Source organism: Panthera pardus, unplaced genomic scaffold (genome assembly GCF_024362965.1).
Source record: "Panthera pardus isolate Hobbes unplaced genomic scaffold, ASM2436296v1 HiC_scaffold_27, whole genome shotgun sequence".
Taxonomy (NCBI): domain Eukaryota; kingdom Metazoa; phylum Chordata; class Mammalia; order Carnivora; family Felidae; genus Panthera; species Panthera pardus.
Genome location: NW_026526843.1, coordinates 67,498,896 through 67,519,001, shown reverse-complemented (window position 1 = coordinate 67,519,001; position 20,106 = coordinate 67,498,896). Strand labels below are relative to the sequence as shown.

The 20,106-nt window shown below is 45.5% G+C and overlaps 1 protein-coding gene across 3 annotated transcripts in view; it reads left to right on the top strand.

Annotated features, from left to right (window-relative positions):
• Positions 1-903: 903 nt before the first annotated feature.
• The window catches only part of NHSL2 (NHS like 2), a 69,555-nt gene continuing 50,352 nt past the window's right edge, over positions 904-20,106 (top strand). The window contains exon 1 of one of the 3 annotated variants that reach the window (XM_019428720.2): positions 904-2,579. In XM_019428720.2, the coding sequence (XP_019284265.2) occupies positions 2,537-2,579 (43 nt within the window). In that variant the 5' untranslated portion in view covers positions 904-2,536. The remainder of the gene's footprint in view (positions 2,580-20,106) is intronic. The other 2 variants (XM_019428722.2, XM_053891486.1) reach the window with 2 other exon arrangements.

Below are 20,106 nucleotides of genomic sequence, written 5' to 3'. Positions count from 1 at the left end.
ATTCTAAGTGCTTTGCAGATATTAACACATTTGATCCACACAACAACCTTAGAGTATAGGTAATTTTATTAAGCCTCATAAAGGAGATATATAGATTAGAAATGGCAAATTATATAACAAACATATTGATTAGACATTGAGGCTCAGAGGAGTTAAGTAACTTGTCCAAGGGCACACAGGTGAGACTGGGATTTGAGTCCAGGCAGTAGGGCTTCCAGATCTGTCTTCTTAGCCACTATGCTAATCTGTCAACATGAGGGAGCTAAGACAGTCAGGCTACTGTTGCCCTCCACCGGGCTAAGACTGGACTTCAGTCTCTGCTTAGAATTAGTGTGATGGTTAGCAACCTGGAGAGACTGTAAACACTATCAATGCCTGGGATCCATGACAGAAATTCTGGTTCAGTTGGTCTGAGATGAAGTCCAGCCTGTGGGGAATGTGGAGATCAGGGTGAGCAGCAGTTTGGGGGAAGCTCCTTGACTTGAAAACACACAGCATCTCTCCCATCCTGACAAACATCAACCTCCCAGCTCTTCCTCACCCTCTAGCTATGGCCCTATCTCTTTCCTAACTACAACCAGACTTCCTGAGAGGTGTCTCCACTCCCCTTCCATTTCCCTCCTTAACCTGCTGTGGGTAGGCTTCCAGGAAGCCAGCCTTGCAAGGTTACCCTTTTAGTGTTGACACAGTGAACATTCACTGGTTAGGCCTCAGCCTACTTAAATCCTTGAATGTAGTTGGTGACATCAATGGTCCTTGCTTCTAGAAACTAACCTTCTCCCAACTCTGGGGGCACAATGCGTTCTCCTTGTCTGGGAGTTTCACCCATCATTTTATTTTTTAAAAAACTTTTATATTTATTTTTGAGAGAGAGAGGGTGAGGGAAGGGCAGAGAGAGAGGGAGACACAGAATCTGAAGCAGGCTCCAGCCTCCAAGCTGTCAGCACAGAGCCCAATGCAGGGCTTGAACCCACGAACTGTGAGATCATGACCTGAGCCAAAGTTGGACACTTAACTGACTGAGCCACCCAGGCACCCCTCACCAATCTTTTTAGATGGCTTTTTGTACCAAGCCATACACATTTAAATTCTGAAGATGGGGCCTCTAGAGACCCTCAGCCCTGCCCCTGTCCCTTCCTTTAGGGAGTTGAGAGTCTAGTCAGTACCAGAGGTACTCAGTACCCTTAAGGTAACAAGGTGGTTCCCCCAGGAGAAGCCCTAACTCCTTTCCTCAAGCTACTTCCCTGTCTCTCTGCATCTCTGGCAAAAATGAGAAAATGAACAAAGCTCCTGCTAATTCTCTTTCTACCCTGTGAGCAAGAACCCAGGACGGGTTCCCTTCCAAGACAGTTGATTATGAGACAAGGTGTGGTTTGTCTGCCTGTGCTCATTTTGACAGTATGGTCATGGAATCCCTTTGTAATGAGCTTCTGGCACAGGTGAGTTTTTCCTGGATTCTTGTCCTTCTGAACACACAAAAACAACTTTGAACAAGATATGTTTTAAATGTTTTAAAACCAATGATTCTCTCATGCTTTCTGTCCTGGGAAATAGACTTTGCTAGAATCTGCAATATGCTAACAGTGTGGAGGTAGGAGAAGCGGTGAAGAAGGCCAGCAGGGTTCTCCACGTGATGCCATGGAGAGCAAGGTTGGACTCTGAATCTCACTATTCTCTGGTTGTTGGACCCTGGCAAAGCCTCTTTCCCTCTCTGAGCCTTAGCTTTCTCCCCTCTTATTGGGATTCATCATCATTAGCTCCTGTGCCAGTAGTGAGGATGTTGGGAGATGACCTCTACGTGCTGTAGGCATGATCCTCTGCCAGAGTAGGCACTCGCTAAAAGTTGGGGAAACTGAATTGAATTGCATTCAACCATGGTGCACAAGCTTGTTCTGGGCCAGAGAGAAAGTGTGTGTGTGCGAGAGAGACCTGCAAAAAACAAGGCCTATCTCTGTGCAAGTCTCTCCTCTGGGAAGGAAGGGGCCCACACAGTGACAATAGACCAGGGGCGCTGACTCAGACAGCCAGTTCCTGCTCATTTCCTCTCACTGCAGGACAGCGGCTGGGCCGAACAGGAGGTCAGCCTTCTGTGGGGCTCTGACTCGGGCCTTTGGCTGGGAACCTTCCCTAGAGAAAGACAAGACCAACTCACAGACAGCTCCCCTCACCCGTCTGCTGTGGCGGGGCCCTCTGGACCAGTGTGGCTGTGGGTAGGCACTGGGGGCAGAAGGAAGTGGGAAAGTGGAGAAAGGAACCTTGCTTGTTGAATCCAGCCTTTCTTTCCCTGGGCTGTGTAGCCCAGGAACAACTTCGCAGGCAACAGACCATGTAACTGATGGGGCCAAACTGATCCAGCTAGGGTGCAGGGAAACGGGGTTCAGAAAGAGTCCCTGGGTACCCACTGAGGAGCCTGGGGACACGGCTCTGATCAGCGTGGAGCCTTTTGGCTTCCTGCCCCCAGCGTGGACCCACAACACACTTCTCCCTTGCATGAGGATTTGCTGGATGTGGAGTCTTGGTTATCCATACCACTAGGATGGAGAGAGCCGAGTCTGTCACCCTCTTCTGGAGCCGGGGAGGTGAGTCGTCTTGGGGAGGAGGGTCGCATGCTCAGCGGAGGGGAGAAGGGAAGGAATTGGGGCCCGTTGTTGAGGAGGAGGGGCTTCCTGCACTCAGAGCTATCCTGAGGCAGGCTGGGCCATCTTGGAGTAATGTGGGTTCCCTTAGTACTACCAGTATGCAAGGAGGGGCAGGATGAATTCAAATTTGGGTGGCTCTGGAGGAGGAGAGGGTGGATGTGATCACATCCCAACCCTGATAAAGGAATAATAACAGTGACCGACAAGTCATTAGTGTGTATATAAGAAGTACTGTATCCCTTATTTTCTATAAATCGACTAACATACTTTCTGCTCATTTGGATGGTGGCAAATGCCATCTCAGTCAATCTTGGGGCTTTATCCACTTCCTGGACTCCTGCTGAAATGCTGATTTTTTTTTTTTTTCAATACCAAAGCATGGGGGCAGGGAGGAGCAGGAAAGGGATGCTTCTCACTGGTCATCTGTTCACACATGCTACTAGCAAAGGACCGAGTGCCTTCTAATTTCAGTTCCAGCCAGATCTCCTGGAGGTAGGGTGGAATACAGTTCAGAGTCCTGAGGCACACCAGTTCTCCTCTCTGGCTTGGGTGAAGAGGATGAGCTGGGACAAGGGAGGTGACACTGCAGTTGTCTGCCCTTGAAAATTGTACTGGAAGCTATAGACGGCTGCAGAGGTAGCTGGCAGGACACACTGTGAGTCCCTGTTGTGTCTCTGGGATTCTAGTTGGTCCTTTGTGGCAGGAATATACTCAAGAAGAGTTTGTGAGCTAAGGTAGTTTGACAGGCACAACAATAGGACTGAGAACAAAATACTGTGAGAACCACATGCTGTTTGGCATGGAGAAGAATCACAAGACAGTGGTCTTTGGTCTTCAGGCCTTTGAAGGGATGTCACAGGGTGAAGAGAGTAGATGGGTCAAAGGGGGCTCAGGTGGCACAGCTGAAGCCTGGGGATAAAGAAGGATTTTCAAACAGATTCTCCATGGGCTGTCTTGAAAAGGAGTGAGGGGTCTGGGTGTCTTTGGACAGGTTGCCTTTCTATTTTTAATGTTTATTTATTTGGGGGGATGGAGGGGCAGAGAGAGGGAGAGAGAGAATCCCAAGCAGTCCCCAAGCCATCAGCATGAGCCCAATGTGGGGGTCTCAAACTCACGAACCTGAGTCGAAATCAAGAGTCGGATGCTTAACCGACTGAGCTACCCAGGCAAGGTTGCCTTTCTCACAGTCATCAGGCCAGCCCTTGGGAAGACAAGGGCAAGTGAGAACTGGCTTTCCTCTTCTGCAGCAGAGGGGCGGGGAGGGGGCGGGGGGGGGGGGGGGAGGGGGGAAGCTCCGCCCTGCCCCCCCCCCATGCAGGCCAGGCCCCACCCTGCAGTGGACTCTCTTCCCCCAACCTCTACAGCTACCTCCCTGGCACCCTGACTCTCTCCCTCCCACTGGGCTCCCTGCTTCCACTCTTGCCCCCCTCCAGCCAATGTCCACTCTGCAATCAGAGCACAACTTTACAGAACAGACCCGGCTGCTCAAAATCCTCCCATGGCTGCCCACTGTCCATTGGTGAAAGTCAAGATAGATGTATTTCTCTTCTTTTTTGCTTCCTTGCTACTCTCTAAAAACAGAGCAGAGATAAGATCGTTTCTCACTCCCCAACACAGATCTGACATGTCATAAATTTATACCCTAGACAACTGGAAAAGGCTATATTTAACCTTCTGCCTTGTAGCTTTTAATGGAGGGACTTGCTTCAGGCACTGCCTTCTAACACCGCAGGAGACCAGAACCTTTTCTTTGTTCTCTGCAGGCCAAAGACAGCCTCTGCCTTCAGCTGGGTGATGCAGGCTGCTTGGCCAGCCACCCGCCCCAGAACACCCACCACTCCCCCTCTCCAGGTGAAGGAGGTTCCCATCCCAACCCCTGGAGGGTGCCCCCTCAGCTTTCATATCTGCAAATATTTGAAAGACTCCTTATGAACCCCATAGCTGGAGAAGTGGAATAGCCGGTGAGCACAAGAATATAACAGAGGACAAGGCCAAGATGTGTGAGCAGGGCTAGGGGAGAGAGCCAGGAGAGAAGCAAATGTACTTTCAGGGCTCTAGTTGTGGCTGTAGGAGAGGGAGAGGAAGGTATGCTAAGTAATGTGTCAGTCCCTGTAAGCAAAGCTTTGCACGTCTTGCCTCATGTGATCCTCACACCAAACCTAGGAGGTAGGTACTATTATTGCCCACATCATACTTCACTGAGGAGACTGGGGGTCAGATCAGTTCAGTGACTCACCCAACATCATACACAACTTGAAAGCAACAGAACTGGAGCTCCGGGGGGCGGCGGCGGTGGAGGGGGGGTGGCGCCTGTGTGGCTCAGTCGGTTAAGCGTCCAACTTGGGCTCAGGTCATGATCTCACAGTTCATGGGTTTGAGCCCCATATTGGACTCTGTGCTGACAGTGCAAAGCCTGCTTCGGAGTCCCTCTCTCCCTTGCTCTCTGCCCCACCCCACTCATACTTGCTCGCGCTCTCGCTCTCTCAAAGTAAATAAATAAACTTAAAAAAAAAAGAAAGAAAGAAAGCGACAGAACCAAGATTGAGTCCAGGCCTGTCAAACTCCAAAGCCCAGTTGCTTTACACAGTCCCAAGATCTCCCTGGCTGAGTTGGCCCTGCCTTTTGGAGCAATTCTGATGTGCTAATCTCCATGACTTCCTTGACTGTCTTTTACAAATGCTTGAGACCCCTGCAGGCTCTTTCCATATTGCCCACCACCCAGGCACCCAGGCCCACCTCAAGCTCTGCCCTTAGCTGTGGAGCCCAACCCCACGGATGATGTTTTTCGATGGTTCCCCTGAGCTCTGTCCTGATGGGCCAACTTCTTCCCACCTCTGCTTCCATACACTGTTCTCTTCTGCCTTGCAGATAGCAGCTACTGGACAGTCACCTTAAACAATGAGCCATACTATCCTTTTCACTGTGTCTTCACCTGGACACCAGGCTCCTGCCGCTCTCTCAGCCTCACCCTCACCGCTTTGTCCTCCACAGTGTGGGGAATGAGAGTCACCACAGGCACTGGTTTGGAAACCTTCACTGGGCCAAAAAAGGGGCAGCTACAGCAAAATGACTGCCCCAGAGCTAATGGACAAAGCAATAGAATGGTAATAACAACCACATTTGTAGGGCACTTTATTGTTTACCAACTGGTTCCACAGTCAGCAGAGTAGTAGGGAAGGGAACTCCAAGGTGATCTTAATGGAACACAGCACAGCTTTATGGAACATTGAATTACATGGGGAGAAAATGATTCTTTCTCCCTTCTCTTTATGGCTTTCTGATTACATCAAAGAGAAGGTCTCAGTGTGGTGCTATTCTTCAGCCTCTGTAATGCTTGCTAATCTTCTTTTGGAACAGAGCTAGAGTGGGCCTCAGGCTCAAAGACACTGAGAAACAATGATATCTACATAAGATTTAATTACTCAGTTGTGTTTCCATTGTGTTTATTTTTACAGCTACTTTCTCTTTGTGGCAAGTGAAACTCCTTTTGTTTTGGTTTTCGGTTGCCAAATAAAATTTCTTTTAATATAAACTTATCTAAGCAAAAAACGTTATTTCGAGAAGAAAGATTAAATGAATAGGAAATAGAACCAGTGGTGCCCAGATATGGCAAAGCTCACCCAAGTGGTACCTAAATGGCTGAAGCCTGGGCAACATTGGAATTGTCGGCATTGAGTTGACACGGGAATGCCATGGCATTTGATCAGGACTAAGTTCCTTGGCATGGCCTATAAGGCCCTGCATAGTCTACTCCTACTAGTGCCCTAGACTTCATTGTCCTTTACTCTCCTCCCTCCCCCACACTATACTCTTCCATGCCTGCTAGCCTTTGAGCATGCTGTGCCCTCTGCAATATCTCTCGCACATGTCTTGTGTACCCATCTCACACAAATTTATTCTTCAAGACTCAGTTTAAATGGCACCTCCTCAGGGCACCTGGGTGGCTTAGTTGGTTGAGCATCTGACTCTTGATTTCAGCTCGGGTCATGATCTCACAGGTCATGAGATTAAGCCCCGCATCAGGCTCTGGGCTGACAGTGCACAGCCAGCTTGGGATTCTCTCTCCCTCTCTCTACCCACCCCCAAAACCCCCACTTGCATGTGCACACTCTCTCTCTCAAAAATAAATACACTTAAAAAAAATAAATGGTACCTCCTTTAGGAACCTGTCCTTCAGCTAAGCACTAGGTTCATTTATTTCTCTATTATAATGTCTCTCCCATGGCTATAATTATTTGCTTATAGGCCAATATCTTCTACCATATTGATTCCAAATGCATTTTATAAGAAAAACTTACAGAGAGAGAAAGAGAAAGGGTAGGAGAGGGAATAAAAATGTAACTCTGAGTGAGGCCCATGCACAGTGATTGGGCCCTGGGGACTGTCACAGCTCCTGGAATCACTTGGAATTGAGGCTTTCCAGATGCCAGATCAGAGCTTACACAGGCCACAAAGCCTATCTGGGGACTGCTGCTGGGGGGCTGTTGCAGGTCACCTGTATTGGGGTGCCTTTGGGATCAACACCTAGGATCTAAAGGAAGGAGGTAGTACTGATTCAAGGGGGAAGTTGGCTGTGACACTGTTTTAATGAAAACCTCAGCTGACCCTACAAGAAATTCTGGAAGTGGGTTGGCCCTTCAGAGTTGTTCTGAGTCAGGGTGAGGGGACCAGGTATAAATACCGTGGCACATGCACCAGTCATTAGACACGGGCTGCCTCCAGGGAGGGAGCGTGGCCTTGAGCAAAGCAACCCCTTCCTCTTGGGAGGTGGCTGGGCAAGGCCCAAAAAGGACTGTCAGCCAGCAGCACTTGGTCCTGGGGGTACCTGGAGGGGCATCACCGTGTCTACCACAGGAGCATCGTCAGCATCCCTGCCCTGAGGCTTCAGTGCTGGGGAGGCATGGAGAAGAGAACAGTGACTTGGAGGGCAGAGTGTGGCTGTCAAGAGTTAGTGACTGGAAGAGCCTGGTAAACATTTGTCAAAAGAATAAATGGCTGAGTAGGATGTTCTAAGCACTGTGTTTAGAGGTGAGGAGGACACAGAGATGAACAAGTCACAGGGAACTTCTGGTATAATTGGCATAACAGATACGTAAAGGCACTATTCCAAAACAAGGTGGTAAGTGCTACAATGTGTACTAAACCACTTTGTTCTTCCTTCTCTTGGAGGCCTTACCATAGGAACCTTCTTGCAACCCTCTAAGGCCAGAATTACTGTCCTCACTCTGCACATGTGAAAACTGAGATCCAGGGATTTTTCTTTAGAGGTCATTGCCGGTCCGAGCCCCCAAGCCAGGCTGGTGCCCTGAACAGTCAGGCTTCATAGCTCATGCCCTCTCCCCTACACTGCCCAGCCCTCTCAAAGCCATGTGCAGCCCTTTGCACTTTGCAAAGTGCTTACCACATCTGTTTCATCTTGTCATAGCCCTGTGAGGGAGTACAATTAGGGTGTCAGAAGAAAATAGCTTTTTACCTTTATTTTCTTAACCCACCTGGTATGCTTTCAGAAATAGATATATTCTGATCATATTTATAACAGTGACATTCTTTTTTATCCTGGATTTCTTTTTTCCTACACATTCTCAACCACCTGTGAAAATCTCTCATTACACTCATCTGTTCTTCCATATCTTGCCTCAAAAGTGAGAAAATTGTGATCAAAATCCAGTTCCTTCTGAGCTGTGAGAGGGGAAATGTTTTTTTTCCTCTTTTCATTTCAGCCTCATTCAAAAAGGCAAAACTTTATTGATTCGAAACATTAAAATATATGAAGCCAAGAATATCTCTGATTTTATGTGTGATTAATAATCCAGGAGAGATTGGGGAGGCGGGGTTATATAGGCTGAACAACAGGCCACTTAGAGACAATTAAAAATCTCCTTTGAGGAGCTGGGTCTTGAGTGGGGCAGCTGCTTCTTGCCCCACCCTGTACCCTCTCCCCACTTTTGTGCCCACCTTCCTCCTCAAACTCCAGGCCCAGTCTCTTCCTTCTCTTTATTCCCGCCTAAAAGATTTCCCGTCAAATGTCAGTGTTGGCACGTTTTGAGGCTGTACAAAAAGAATTCTAGCAAATCTCCCAACGAGTTCCATTGCGGTCTGTCTAGTCCCAGAGGTCACCCAGAGCAAAGCTTTTCTCTAGAGTTTCCCTGGCAGAAACTATCACACTGTAGAAAACCAACAATTGCTCTGTGTTCCAGAGGAGCAAAGTCTCCATATGTTCCCTGCTAGAATAAAGATGTACACACCCTCTGTCCATGCTTAGCATGACTTCATTTGCTAACACTAACACAGGACTATAATTCAAATTTCCTCTCTCTTTATAACTACCAAAATACCATGCTGCCCTCATGGATTAAACAAGGGAATCCTCATTTCTACTCATTTCCTTGACTCCCCTGTAGAGAGCTTGCAATAAGCAATGGGGGCCAAAGTGGGGTGCAGGGGTCAGCTTTATGCTTTAAAGATTAGCAAGGTAAATAAGTTGCCTTTATTAAGGTGTAATGTTCAAAGAGTTAAAACCATGACTGTAATTGAAATATAGAGTGATCACATATCAAAGATTCATTTAACTCACTGCTGAGGGAGCCAGCATTGTGGTAAAGCAGATTTTTAAAAAGATAACAAGAGTTTGGCAGTTTCTCAAGAGGTTAAACATAGAATTGTCACATGACCCAGCAATTCCACTTCTAGGTGTAGATCCAAAAGAATTGAAAACAAGGACCCAAACAGATACTTGTACATGAATGTTCATAGCAGCATTGTTCACGATAGCCAAAAGACCAAAACAACCCAAGTGTCCATCCATGGATGAATGAATAAACAAAATGTGGTATATCCATAAAATAGAATATTATTCAGCCATGAAAGGGAGTGAAGTTCTAATCCATGCAACACTATGGATAAACCTTGAAGACATTATGCTAAGTGAAATAAACCAGACACAAAAGAACAAATACTGCATGATTCCACTACTATGAAATATCTAGAATAGGCAAATTCTACAGAAAGTAGGAAGTTACCAAGGGCTAGGAGGACAGGAGGAAGGGAAAATTAGTGCTTCATGTTTCTATTTGGGGTAATGACAAATTTTGGAAATGGATACAGTGTGGATATAGTTAATACCACTGAATTGTACACTTAAAATGGCTAAAATGGTGAGTTTTATGTTATGTCTATCTTACCACAATAAAAAATAGTTTGAAAAAAGACATGAGAGACCAAAAGAGGTGAGAGACTTTGAAAGAATGATGGAATAATATCAAAAAGTTAGATACAAAACTGGGTATGTCTAGAGGATAATAAAACTGTAACCTTTAGTGCTATCTTTCCTACTGGACAGAAATAACTTTCATTTCTACCAGACAAGAATCATTCACAACTTGCCAATGTTCTACAAGTTAACTTTTAATTTTACAGAGTGAACCTTAATCAATAATGAATAGTTGGGGCATCTGGGTGGCTCAGTCAGTTGAGCATCCAACTCTTGATTGAGCCCCGCATTGGGCTCTGCGCTGACAGTTTGGAGCCTGCTTGAAATTCTCTCTCCCTCTCTCTCTGTCCCCCCACCCCGCTTATATTCTCTCTCTCTCTCTGTCTCCATCTCTGTCTCTGTCTGTCTGTCTCTCTCTCTCTCTCTCTGTCAATAAATAAATAAATAAACTTTTTAAAAAATAGTGAATAGTCAAGCAACCTCACTGACGATACTCTCATATGTTCTTGAAAGAGTGCTCAGCAATCTATTTTGCCTTGCTGTCAAGTTTTAGATCATTTTTTAACACCTCAAATAATACATGACAAACCACACTCCCATGTGAGTCTCCATGAAAGAACCTTAACTTTAACTTCTCATGTGGCATTTACATCTTGGTGGCATCTTCTGTGTGGCAGCAAGCAAGTGTAGTCCTGGGTCACTTGTCAGTCCCACATTAGTCCGTAATTGCACATCACCGCCAGACCAATCCTTCAAAGCACTACTTTCATTGTGTTCCTCCCACACACAGAATTGAAATGACTCCTGATCTAGCCCACACTTCTCAGACTGGCTCACAAAAGCCTCTGGAATCTAGCCTGGATAGAGATTTGCAAAGGAGACTTCTCATCACACTCAGCCCCACCAGGTTGTTCTGTCCCAACTCCTTGCTGTGACTCAGACCTTTGTTCAAGCACATACTCCATCTTTTTGTACCTGGCCCATCTCTTATTCTATTGGGCCTATGGCAGTTTCCCAAATTTCAATCATCCATGTACCACTGTCACAAATGCTGTTTACTGTCTGTACTATTTCCTATTTTAAAAAAATATACTCTTTCAAAAAAGGTTTTACTTGCCCAAAGCTGCAGGTTTGATGTGCTATTTAATTTTAAAAAATTTTTAAATGTTTTTATTTATTTTTGAGACACAGAGAGACAGAGCATGAGCAGGGGAGGGGCAGAGAGAGAGGGAGACACAGAATCTGAAGCAGGCTCCAGGCTCTGAGCTGTCAGCACAGAGCCCGACGTGGGGCTTGAACTCACAGACTGTAAGATCATGACCTGAGCTGAAGTCGGACACTCAACTGAGTGTCCACCCAGGTGCCTCCTTTTTTAATTTTTTTAATGTTTATTCATTTTTGAGAGAGAGAGAGCATGAGTGGAGTTGATGCAGAGAGTGAGGGAGACACAGAATCCAAAGCAGGCTCCAGGTTCTGAGTTGTCAGCACAGAGCCCGACACAGGGCTCGAACTCACGGACCAAACCGCGAGATCATAACCTGAGCCAAAGTCAGACATCCAACCGACTTAGCCACCCAGGTGCCCCTGATGTGCTATTTAAAGAAAAACTTTTATTGGGCTCCTAAGTGGCTCAGTTGGTTAAGCATCTGACTCTTTGTTTTTAAGTTCATTTATTTATTTTGAGAGAGAGAGATCTTGAGCAGGGGAGGGGCAGAGAGAGAGGGGGCAGAGAGAATCCCAAGCAGGCTTCACAGCCTGACACGGGGCTCGACCTCACAAACCATGAAACCATGACCTAAGCTAAAACCAAAGTCGGACGCTCAATCAACTGAGCCAGGCATCCCTAAGCATCTGACTTTTGATCTCAGCTCAGGTCTCAATCTCCAGGTCATGAGTTCAGGCCCCATGTTGTGCTCTGTGCTGGGCATGAAGCCTACTTTTAAAAAAAATTAAAGAAAAAAAGTTTATCTGTGTATCACCTGAAATCACAATTATTTCCTGCTTGATTTTGTCCTAATTGGTATGTTTGGCCTTACTTGAAGACTGTAAGCTCCTTGAAGACAGGTACCATGGCTTTGGCATCTCTGGCATGCACCACTGACCTAAGCAGTTGACATGTCCCCACCACGTACCCTTTGCTTGATTCAGTGTCCCATCTTCTTTGGTAAGCTTCTCATCAAAACACTGATGGCTTTCCTTTTGTCCCTTTAGTGTGCACAGAAACATTGAAAATGTACTCCCAGTCCTCCAGGGACTTATACTCTGATTGGGGGAACAAAAGCAGGCATTCTTGGTGAGGCAGGCAAACCTAACTCCCTTTAGGCCACTTTCTACGTATGTTACCTTGGACAAGAAGCCTCCCTACCCCTTAGTTTCCTCACCAATGAAATGACAATAATAATGATAGTACCTGCTTTGCCTACCTCATAAAACAGAGAGGAGGCTCCATTGAAACGATAGTTGTGGGGGCGCCTGGGTGGCTCAGTCGGTTAAGCGACCGACTTCGGCTCAGGTCATGATCTCGCGGTCAGTGAGTTCAAGCCCCGCGTCGGGCTCTGTGCTGACAGCTCAGAGCCTGGAGCCTGTTTCAGATTCTGTGTCTCCCTCTCTCTGACCCTCCCCTGTTCATGCTCTGTCTCTCTCTGTCTCAAAAATAAATAAACGTTAAAAAAATTTTTTAAAAAAGAAACGATAGTTGTGTGTTTTCTAAACAAGAAAATGATATCCACATTTTAGCCAAATGATTCCATGAATATTAAATAATACAAGATGGCCAAATAAAGAATGTCACAAGGCAGTTTCCCAAGCTCCAAATTAGTCCCTGTGGCACTCACTAACGGGTGGCAGGATTCCAGAAAGCTTGCTTGAGATGGGTCATGAAGCATAATTGGAAGTTCTGTAAAGGCTGGGAGTGAGAAGGGGTGGCCTATCTAGATGTGGAGCATGAGGGAAGCCAACTGAATAAGGGAAGAAAGATGGGTACCTGCTTGGAGCTGGTGAGGAGGCTAACTGAGCTGCACAGAAGGAAGTGTGAAATGGCAGTGGGGAAATGCAAGGCACACCCAGAAAGTGGAGGCCGCCAGTGCTTGGCTCAGGCTGGCTGAGAGAAGTCACTGGCTCTTGAATGGAAGAGCATGTGAGGAAACCAAGCTTTAAGGGCAGATTCCTCTAAGATCGCACTTCTTGTCTTCCTCATAATTTATTTATCATTTATATGTTTGTCTTGCAAAATAAAATACAGACTCATTATACCAAAAAAAATCAAAAGTAAGCCAACAAGTATTTAGAGTCAAAAATGAAAGTCCACCTCTAACTCGCCCCTCCCCATCCCCAGCCAATTCCGGTGTCCTTCAAGGACTTCACCTGTTATCAGCATGTTGTGACTCATTCCAGATCTTTTTCTATTAATACGCCTACTTTGTGTGTGTGTGTCTATGTGTGTATATATACATATCTTTTTACATAAATGAGATTCTATTATACATTTTGTACAGAGCTTTGATGGTTTTTCTTTTTAACTTAATCTGCCCATGGACATCTTTCTATGGCAGGATATCTCCTTTTGAAAGGCTGTATAGCATTCCTTAGTAAGAATATACCATGATTTAGTTAATCAATCCCCTATTGATGAGGACTTCTGCAATTAATTTTGCTCTTTCTTGTTTACTTTTATGTCTTTAAAGTAATAAATGCATGTAGCAAGGGATATGAAATAGTATAAGAGAGTGTTTAGTGAAAAAAGTAATTCTCCTGCCTGTCCCTAACTCCCCACCCCACTTTAACAGCTCCCCCCTCTCAAGAGGCATCCACAGTTACCAGTTTCCTGTGTGTCTTTCCAGAAATCATCTGTGCGTATGCAAGTGTGTGTGTGTGTGTGTGTGTGTGTGTGTGTGTGTGAAAGTATGTGCATGTATGTGGAGACGGAGGGAGAGGCAGAGAAAGAGAGAACATTTCATATAAGCACATATAGTATCTACATGATTCTTCCTTTTTATGTTTATTCATTTATTTTTGAGAGAGAGAGGGGGGACAAGTGGGGGAGGGCCAGAGACAGAGGGAGAGAGAGAGAGACTCCCAAGCGGGCTCCATGCCATCAGCACAGAGCCTGATGTGGGACTCAATCCCACTAACCGTGAGATCATGATCTGAGCCAAAATCGAGTCGACACTTGACTGAGACACCCAGGTGCCCCTCTACATGATTCTTCTTAATGGCTGCAGAGTATTGTGTGTGGCCAAGATGCAATATATCTAACCTACCTTCTATTGAAAGGGGTTATTGCCTGTAGGTAGTCATTACATGTAGTACTACAGTGCATATCTTTGTTCATGTATCTTCTTGTGCACTCTATCTCTAGTGTGAATTCTTAGAAGTGGCACTGATGGGTAAAAAGGAATGTGCATTTAAACTTTTGACAGATAAAGCCAGATTGCCCTCCAAGGAAGTTGTTCCACTTGACCCTCCTACTAACCATGTATGAGAGTGCCTGCTGCTCCATACGCTCTCTCCCTATCATGGTATGTAATAAAGTCTTTCATCCGACTGGGGAACAAGATGGAAACTTGAGGTGGTTGTGTGGGAATGTAGTTAAGGAAGGCAGAGATTGCCCAGTTGTTCCCCACAAGTATGGTTGAGACTCTCATAACAGCCCGATAGTGGATGTAACTTCACAAACATTGTGTCCCCAAGACCTTAGGTATCTAGTGGCACCCAGGAATTACTCATGATCCACAAACCCACAGAGTGCAGGTCCTCTACTGCCAAGGAGTTTCTTTTGTTTCTTGCCATCCTCTTCCAGCTTCACACAGAACCTCTTCTGGACCTCCTTATGTGCATCACCATCCAGGACTGGGAAGCCTGGATGGTATTTTGCTGGAGACTGGGCCTCCAATGAAATATATTTTCACTCATTGTCCCCACATTCACATGCACACACCAAGAGGATCAAATATAGAAATAAAGACCCAGGGTCAGAAGTGCAAGCCCAGGCCTTGTGATGAGCAGCTCCTGTGTGGTCTGGGTTCCAAGAAACTGTAGGTTAGTTGGCCTTTTTCCAGTTGCAAGAACAAGGAGGTGGTTAAGTTTCCTTGGGTGGCAGGGCATGAGAGTAAGGATTCATAAGTAAGTGAAAGACAGGAAATCATCTCTGGAAGCCACTAACTTTCACAACTGATGCCTCAGGAATGCTGGACAAGACAAGCAAATTGTCTGCCAATTCTTTTTTTAAGGTTTATTTATTTTTGATAGAGAAGGAGGGAGGGAGGGAGTGCATGCGTGGTAGCAGGGGAGGGGCAGAGAAAGGGAGACAGAGGATCCAAAGCCATCCAAAGCGGGCTCTGTGCTGACAGCAGAGAGCCCGATGTGGGGGTTGAACTCACAAGCTGTGAGATCATGACCTGAGCCAAGGCCAGATGCTTAACCGACTGAACCAACCAGGCGCCCCATGTCTGCCACTTCTACCACTCAACTTCTCTCTGTCACAACCTCCCCTGATGTCCCTATGGCCTTCCTTGGCCCACTCGCCATGGCTTCTGCCTACTGCTATCTCCCTACATATCTCCTGGCTTCTGGGCCACAGCACTGCATGTGCTCCTCCATATGTAATATGTCACATCACGTTCCCCAGGAAAGGACTCTCATTGGGTCAGTTGGTTACTCTGAAGTCTGGAACATCCCTGTAAGTCTGGGCCCTCACTACAGAACATTCATAGGCCACTAGGCATTCTCAGACCCAGCCGAAGATGGCTACCATTGACTCAGGCACAGGCCCCCTAGTCCATTCAGTTGTGATCAAAAGCACAGTGCCTGGCACAGAATAGTCACTCAACATAAGATTTATTGAATGAGTAAGTAGTAATCCAGAATCAAGGAGTCACTTCTGTTCACTTTGCTCGCAAGGGGGCTGTGGGTAAGGCAGACACACAGAGCCCTGTAGGAGTCCTTTCTAATATATTAGGCTAAAACCAATTTTAGCAAATTAATTACCTGGGTTTATGATATACTTCTGTCTCTAAATGTAGAGGGGCAACATGTATGGAGAAGAGTGCAGGCTTTATCAACAGACAGACCTAAGTTCAAATGCTGATGGTCACTAACTATGCAGCTTTGGACAGGTTTCTTGTCCTCTCCATGTCCTTACCAGTAAAACAGGTTTTTTAATATCTACCTTGTGGTATTGTTGGGAAAACTAGTGTAGACAGAGAATGGAAAGTGCCCACTACAGTGCCTAGTTACATAAAGGTGTTCGAGAGGTAGTAACTCTTGTGATTATTAAAGTCATTTTTTCTTTAAGTTAAACCTTCTGGCTTTATCCACTAAGCTCCCAGTAAATGAGAGCATGCTTGCATTTCTAGAGATGAATCTGAATTTCTCAAGTCAAATGCCACCAGTTACCTCAAACACTTCCTGCTATTGATGTTCATTACCAAAGGGGAAAAAGCCTTTTCTTTCTTTTCTTTCTGCTGATCATTTAGCTTTAAGACAAGGCAAGCCATCTCATTGGTTTGCCAACATTCCTTTCAAATACTTACAAATTCTGTCTCTCTCTGATAGTTACCCAACCTGAGTTCTAATTTCTTCCCTGGACTATTTCCCTATTTTTATTGGAATCAATTGCTAGAAAAAGCACCTTCCCTGCAGATGTGGGACTCTGGCCAGGACCCCATGTGGCAGTAGTGAGGGTATCTCTGTCTAACACACAGGAGGTTACAAGTCACCTCCCAGGGAAGGGTCTGCTTAACACTGCTTCCTTCCAGAGTCTATGGTATTCTCTAGGGTGGGTGTTCCACAGGTTATTCATCTCTCTGTTGATAGGTGTTGAGATTTAGTTGTCAAAATTTGTTCCTTCACTCAACAAATAAGTGTCCACTACCAGCCAGGCCTGAGGCCAGGCCTAGGGATACAGAGGTGAGCAAAAAAGACAAGGTTTCCAGCTTTACCCTATTACTAACAGTGTAGCAATGAGTATTCTTGTTTCATATGTCTGTGTGTACGTGTATAACTATTCCCCTAGTAAAGCTTTATGAAAGTGCAGTCACTGAGCAAATGGTGTATGAACAGTTACTTTGGATAAATACCAGAATACGACCCTTGAAAAGGCTTAAAAATTTACACTTCCACCTTTTATCTCGACGACTATATTCCTAGGTACATATCCTAGAGAAACTCTCATACAGGTGAACAATGGCACGTATATCATGAATGTTCAGAGCACTAAAGGTGAGAAACAGCAGGAGAATAAATAAACAAAATTATTGTACATCCGAACAATGGAATACTACGCAGCATGAAAATGCCTGAACCAGAGCTACCTGTATCTATGTGAATATTTCTCAGAAACCCAATGGTGAGCAAAGAAAGCACACCACAGAAGGATATGTACAGTTCTATAGAATTTATACAAAGTTTAAGAATATGCAAAATAGTTCCATATATTGTATATTTTTATGAGCATATACATAGTGCATTTAAAACATGCATGGGAGGGGTGCCTGGATGGCTCAGTCAGTTGAGCATCTGACTTTGGCTCAGGTCATGATCTCTCAGTTTGTGAGTTCGAGCCCTGCGTCGGGCTCTATGCTGACAGCTCAGAGCCTGGAGCCTGCTTCGGATTCTGTGTCTCCCTCTCTCTTTGCCCCTCTCTAGCTCATGCTCTATCTCTCTGTCTCTCAAAAATAAATAAACATTACAAAATTTAAAAAAACATGCATGAGAATCATAGATACCTGATTCAGGAGGATGGCTATCTCTTTGGGGAAAGAGAATGTGGCTGAGGAGTACACAAGGGGCCTCAACTGAACCTGTAATATTTTATTTCTTTAAGAAAAACATTCTGGGGCAAGTGTAGGGAAATGTTTTCATGCCTAATACTTTTCTGTATGCTTGAAATAGTCCTCCATCAAAAAAAAGAAGAAAAGAAAAGCAGTGCAGAGGTTCCTGCTGCTCTTTTTTTGCAGATGAGGAAACTGAGGCTCAAACGGGTTTGCAGCCCAGCCCCTCTTGGAGCCCACCCTTTTGTCCAGGGGCACCCAGTACATTGGAGAGACCTATCACCTCTGTGGGAAGAGACCTTGCATCCTGATTCACTGAGAAGCCCCTTCTTTCCCAGATTCCAGTACAAATCCTTGGATTCATGATTCTTGGCTTCCAGGCCCAAGAAGATGACCACTTAATTTTTGCTACTGTCACCCTAATGCTAGTGCCTGCCTGGCTGTCTGGGGATTCTGGGTATACTTGAACCAAGTTTGATGAGTGCATGGGGCAAATGTCAGATCTAGTTCTGATTTGGCAACAGCCTTTATCATGAACCCACCATTGCAACACAAAGCAGCAGCATTACAAAGCTTTTTCTGGAACCACGATGTCTCTGGCCAGCATTGCCTTGATTAAGTGACACAATGGGACCATCAGGCCTTATCAGCAGCTCTTGGTCTAAAACAGAAACTAGGAGGGGTAGGAAGGGCTGTCCTCAGTGCTTGGGCCTGTTGCCCGGGCCCCTGTTGCCATGGTCCCCAAGCACTTTTGCTTATTATTATTTCTTTCAATCATTTATGGCAGCCATTAGTAAGCAGGATGGAGGAACTCTTTGAGGCAGACCAGGAAGAAAGTGGTTAACAGAAAAGATAAGAGAGACTAGGGAAGTCATTAAAGAAACAAGAAGTGTGGGTGGAAAGGATTTGGTGCCCTTTCTACCAAACAGGAGGCCCAGAAAACAGGTTTGTTTGTTTTTTTTTTAAAGAATCTTCTTGAGATGTCATAGACTGAGGGGGCTGGGTAAGAATTAGCTAAGAAGTACCCATTATGTACCTGCCATATGTTACAAGTACAGTAACTCTGTCCTGGATTTTCCAGAAAAGTCCTAGTTTCAAGTATTTGGTTGTGTTTGTTAGACTAAGATTCCTGCTTTGAGATTCAGAAAATAAGGTCACTGTGGTTATAGTAGGTAGCTCTAGAAGTCATCCAGGAAAGGGTGCCTTAGAATTCACTCTGCCCTCACTAGTTGGCAGGGAACCCCCACAGGGCCTGCCCCCCAGGTCCCAAAGGCTTAAGCAAACTGGCCCCTTAATTAAACAGCCAAGAAACATCCAAGTGCCTCTGGATTCTGTGCCCCTCAACACCCCTGTAGCTCTCCAGGGATGGTGTATCAAAATATCCATAGGTTTTGACCCTCACTGACTGGAGTTTCAACATGCTGTGCATTAAGTCTGTCAACTTGGGCAATGCTCTGAGCCTCAATTTCCTCATGTGTAAATTGAGAACAATAATACTCATGATACAGGGTTATTCCAAGCATCCAATGAAGGATTTATCTTTAAAGCTCCTACAAATATTAGTTGTTAAAATTCATTCCTTTGGGGCGCCTGGGTGGATCAGTTGGTTGAGCGTCCAACTCTTGATATTGGCTCAGGTCATGGTCTCAAGGTCATGGGATCGAGCCCTATCTTGAGCTCTGTGCTGAATGTGGAGCCTGTTTGGATTCTCTCTCTCCCTCTCTCTCTCAAAATAAGTAAATACACATTTTAAAAAAATAAATAAAATAAAATAAAATAAAATTCATCCCTTCATTCAACAAATAGGTGTCCACTACATGCCAGGCATTAGGCCAGGCCTGGGGATTCAGAGGTAAGCAAAACAGTCAAGGTTCCTGCTAGCATGTAGCGTTCAGCCCAGGGGGCTGAGCAAACATTAGCCAAAGAATCACCAATCCAAGATTCACACAGAGGAGAGAAGAGGTAGAGTTGCTCTTTTTATAAAGTTGACTCTGGCTGTTGTATAGAGTGAGAGACTGGCAGATGGAGCTGGAGACCCTTTAGGGGGCTTCTGCCTGAGATGGTAACCTGGCCTAGAGTGATGGGAGTGCTGGTGAGAAATGGTCAGATTCTGGATCTATTTTGGAGGCAGAAGCAATGGAACTTGATGACAGACTGATGTTTGGGAGCAAGGAGGAAGCAAGTATCTTAGCTAATTGTGTGCCCAGGGTTTAGGCCCCTGGAGCCATAAAGACAGTTCCAAGGCTGCTGAAGGATGCTGTGTGGAGGCTCTGCCCTTACTGAGCAGTGCAACTGAGAAACACAAACATTGAAATTCTTCAATCTAGGTGATCTCCTCAGTATATGTTCTTTAAGCTGTATTCACTTCAAACCTTTGGCTCAGTATTTCTTGTTCTGAGAGGCTAGAAAAGAGACGGAAAGCAGATGGGGAGACGGGAAGGGACAAAGACAAGGCTGGATTTTGTAACAATCTTTGACCACACTTTAT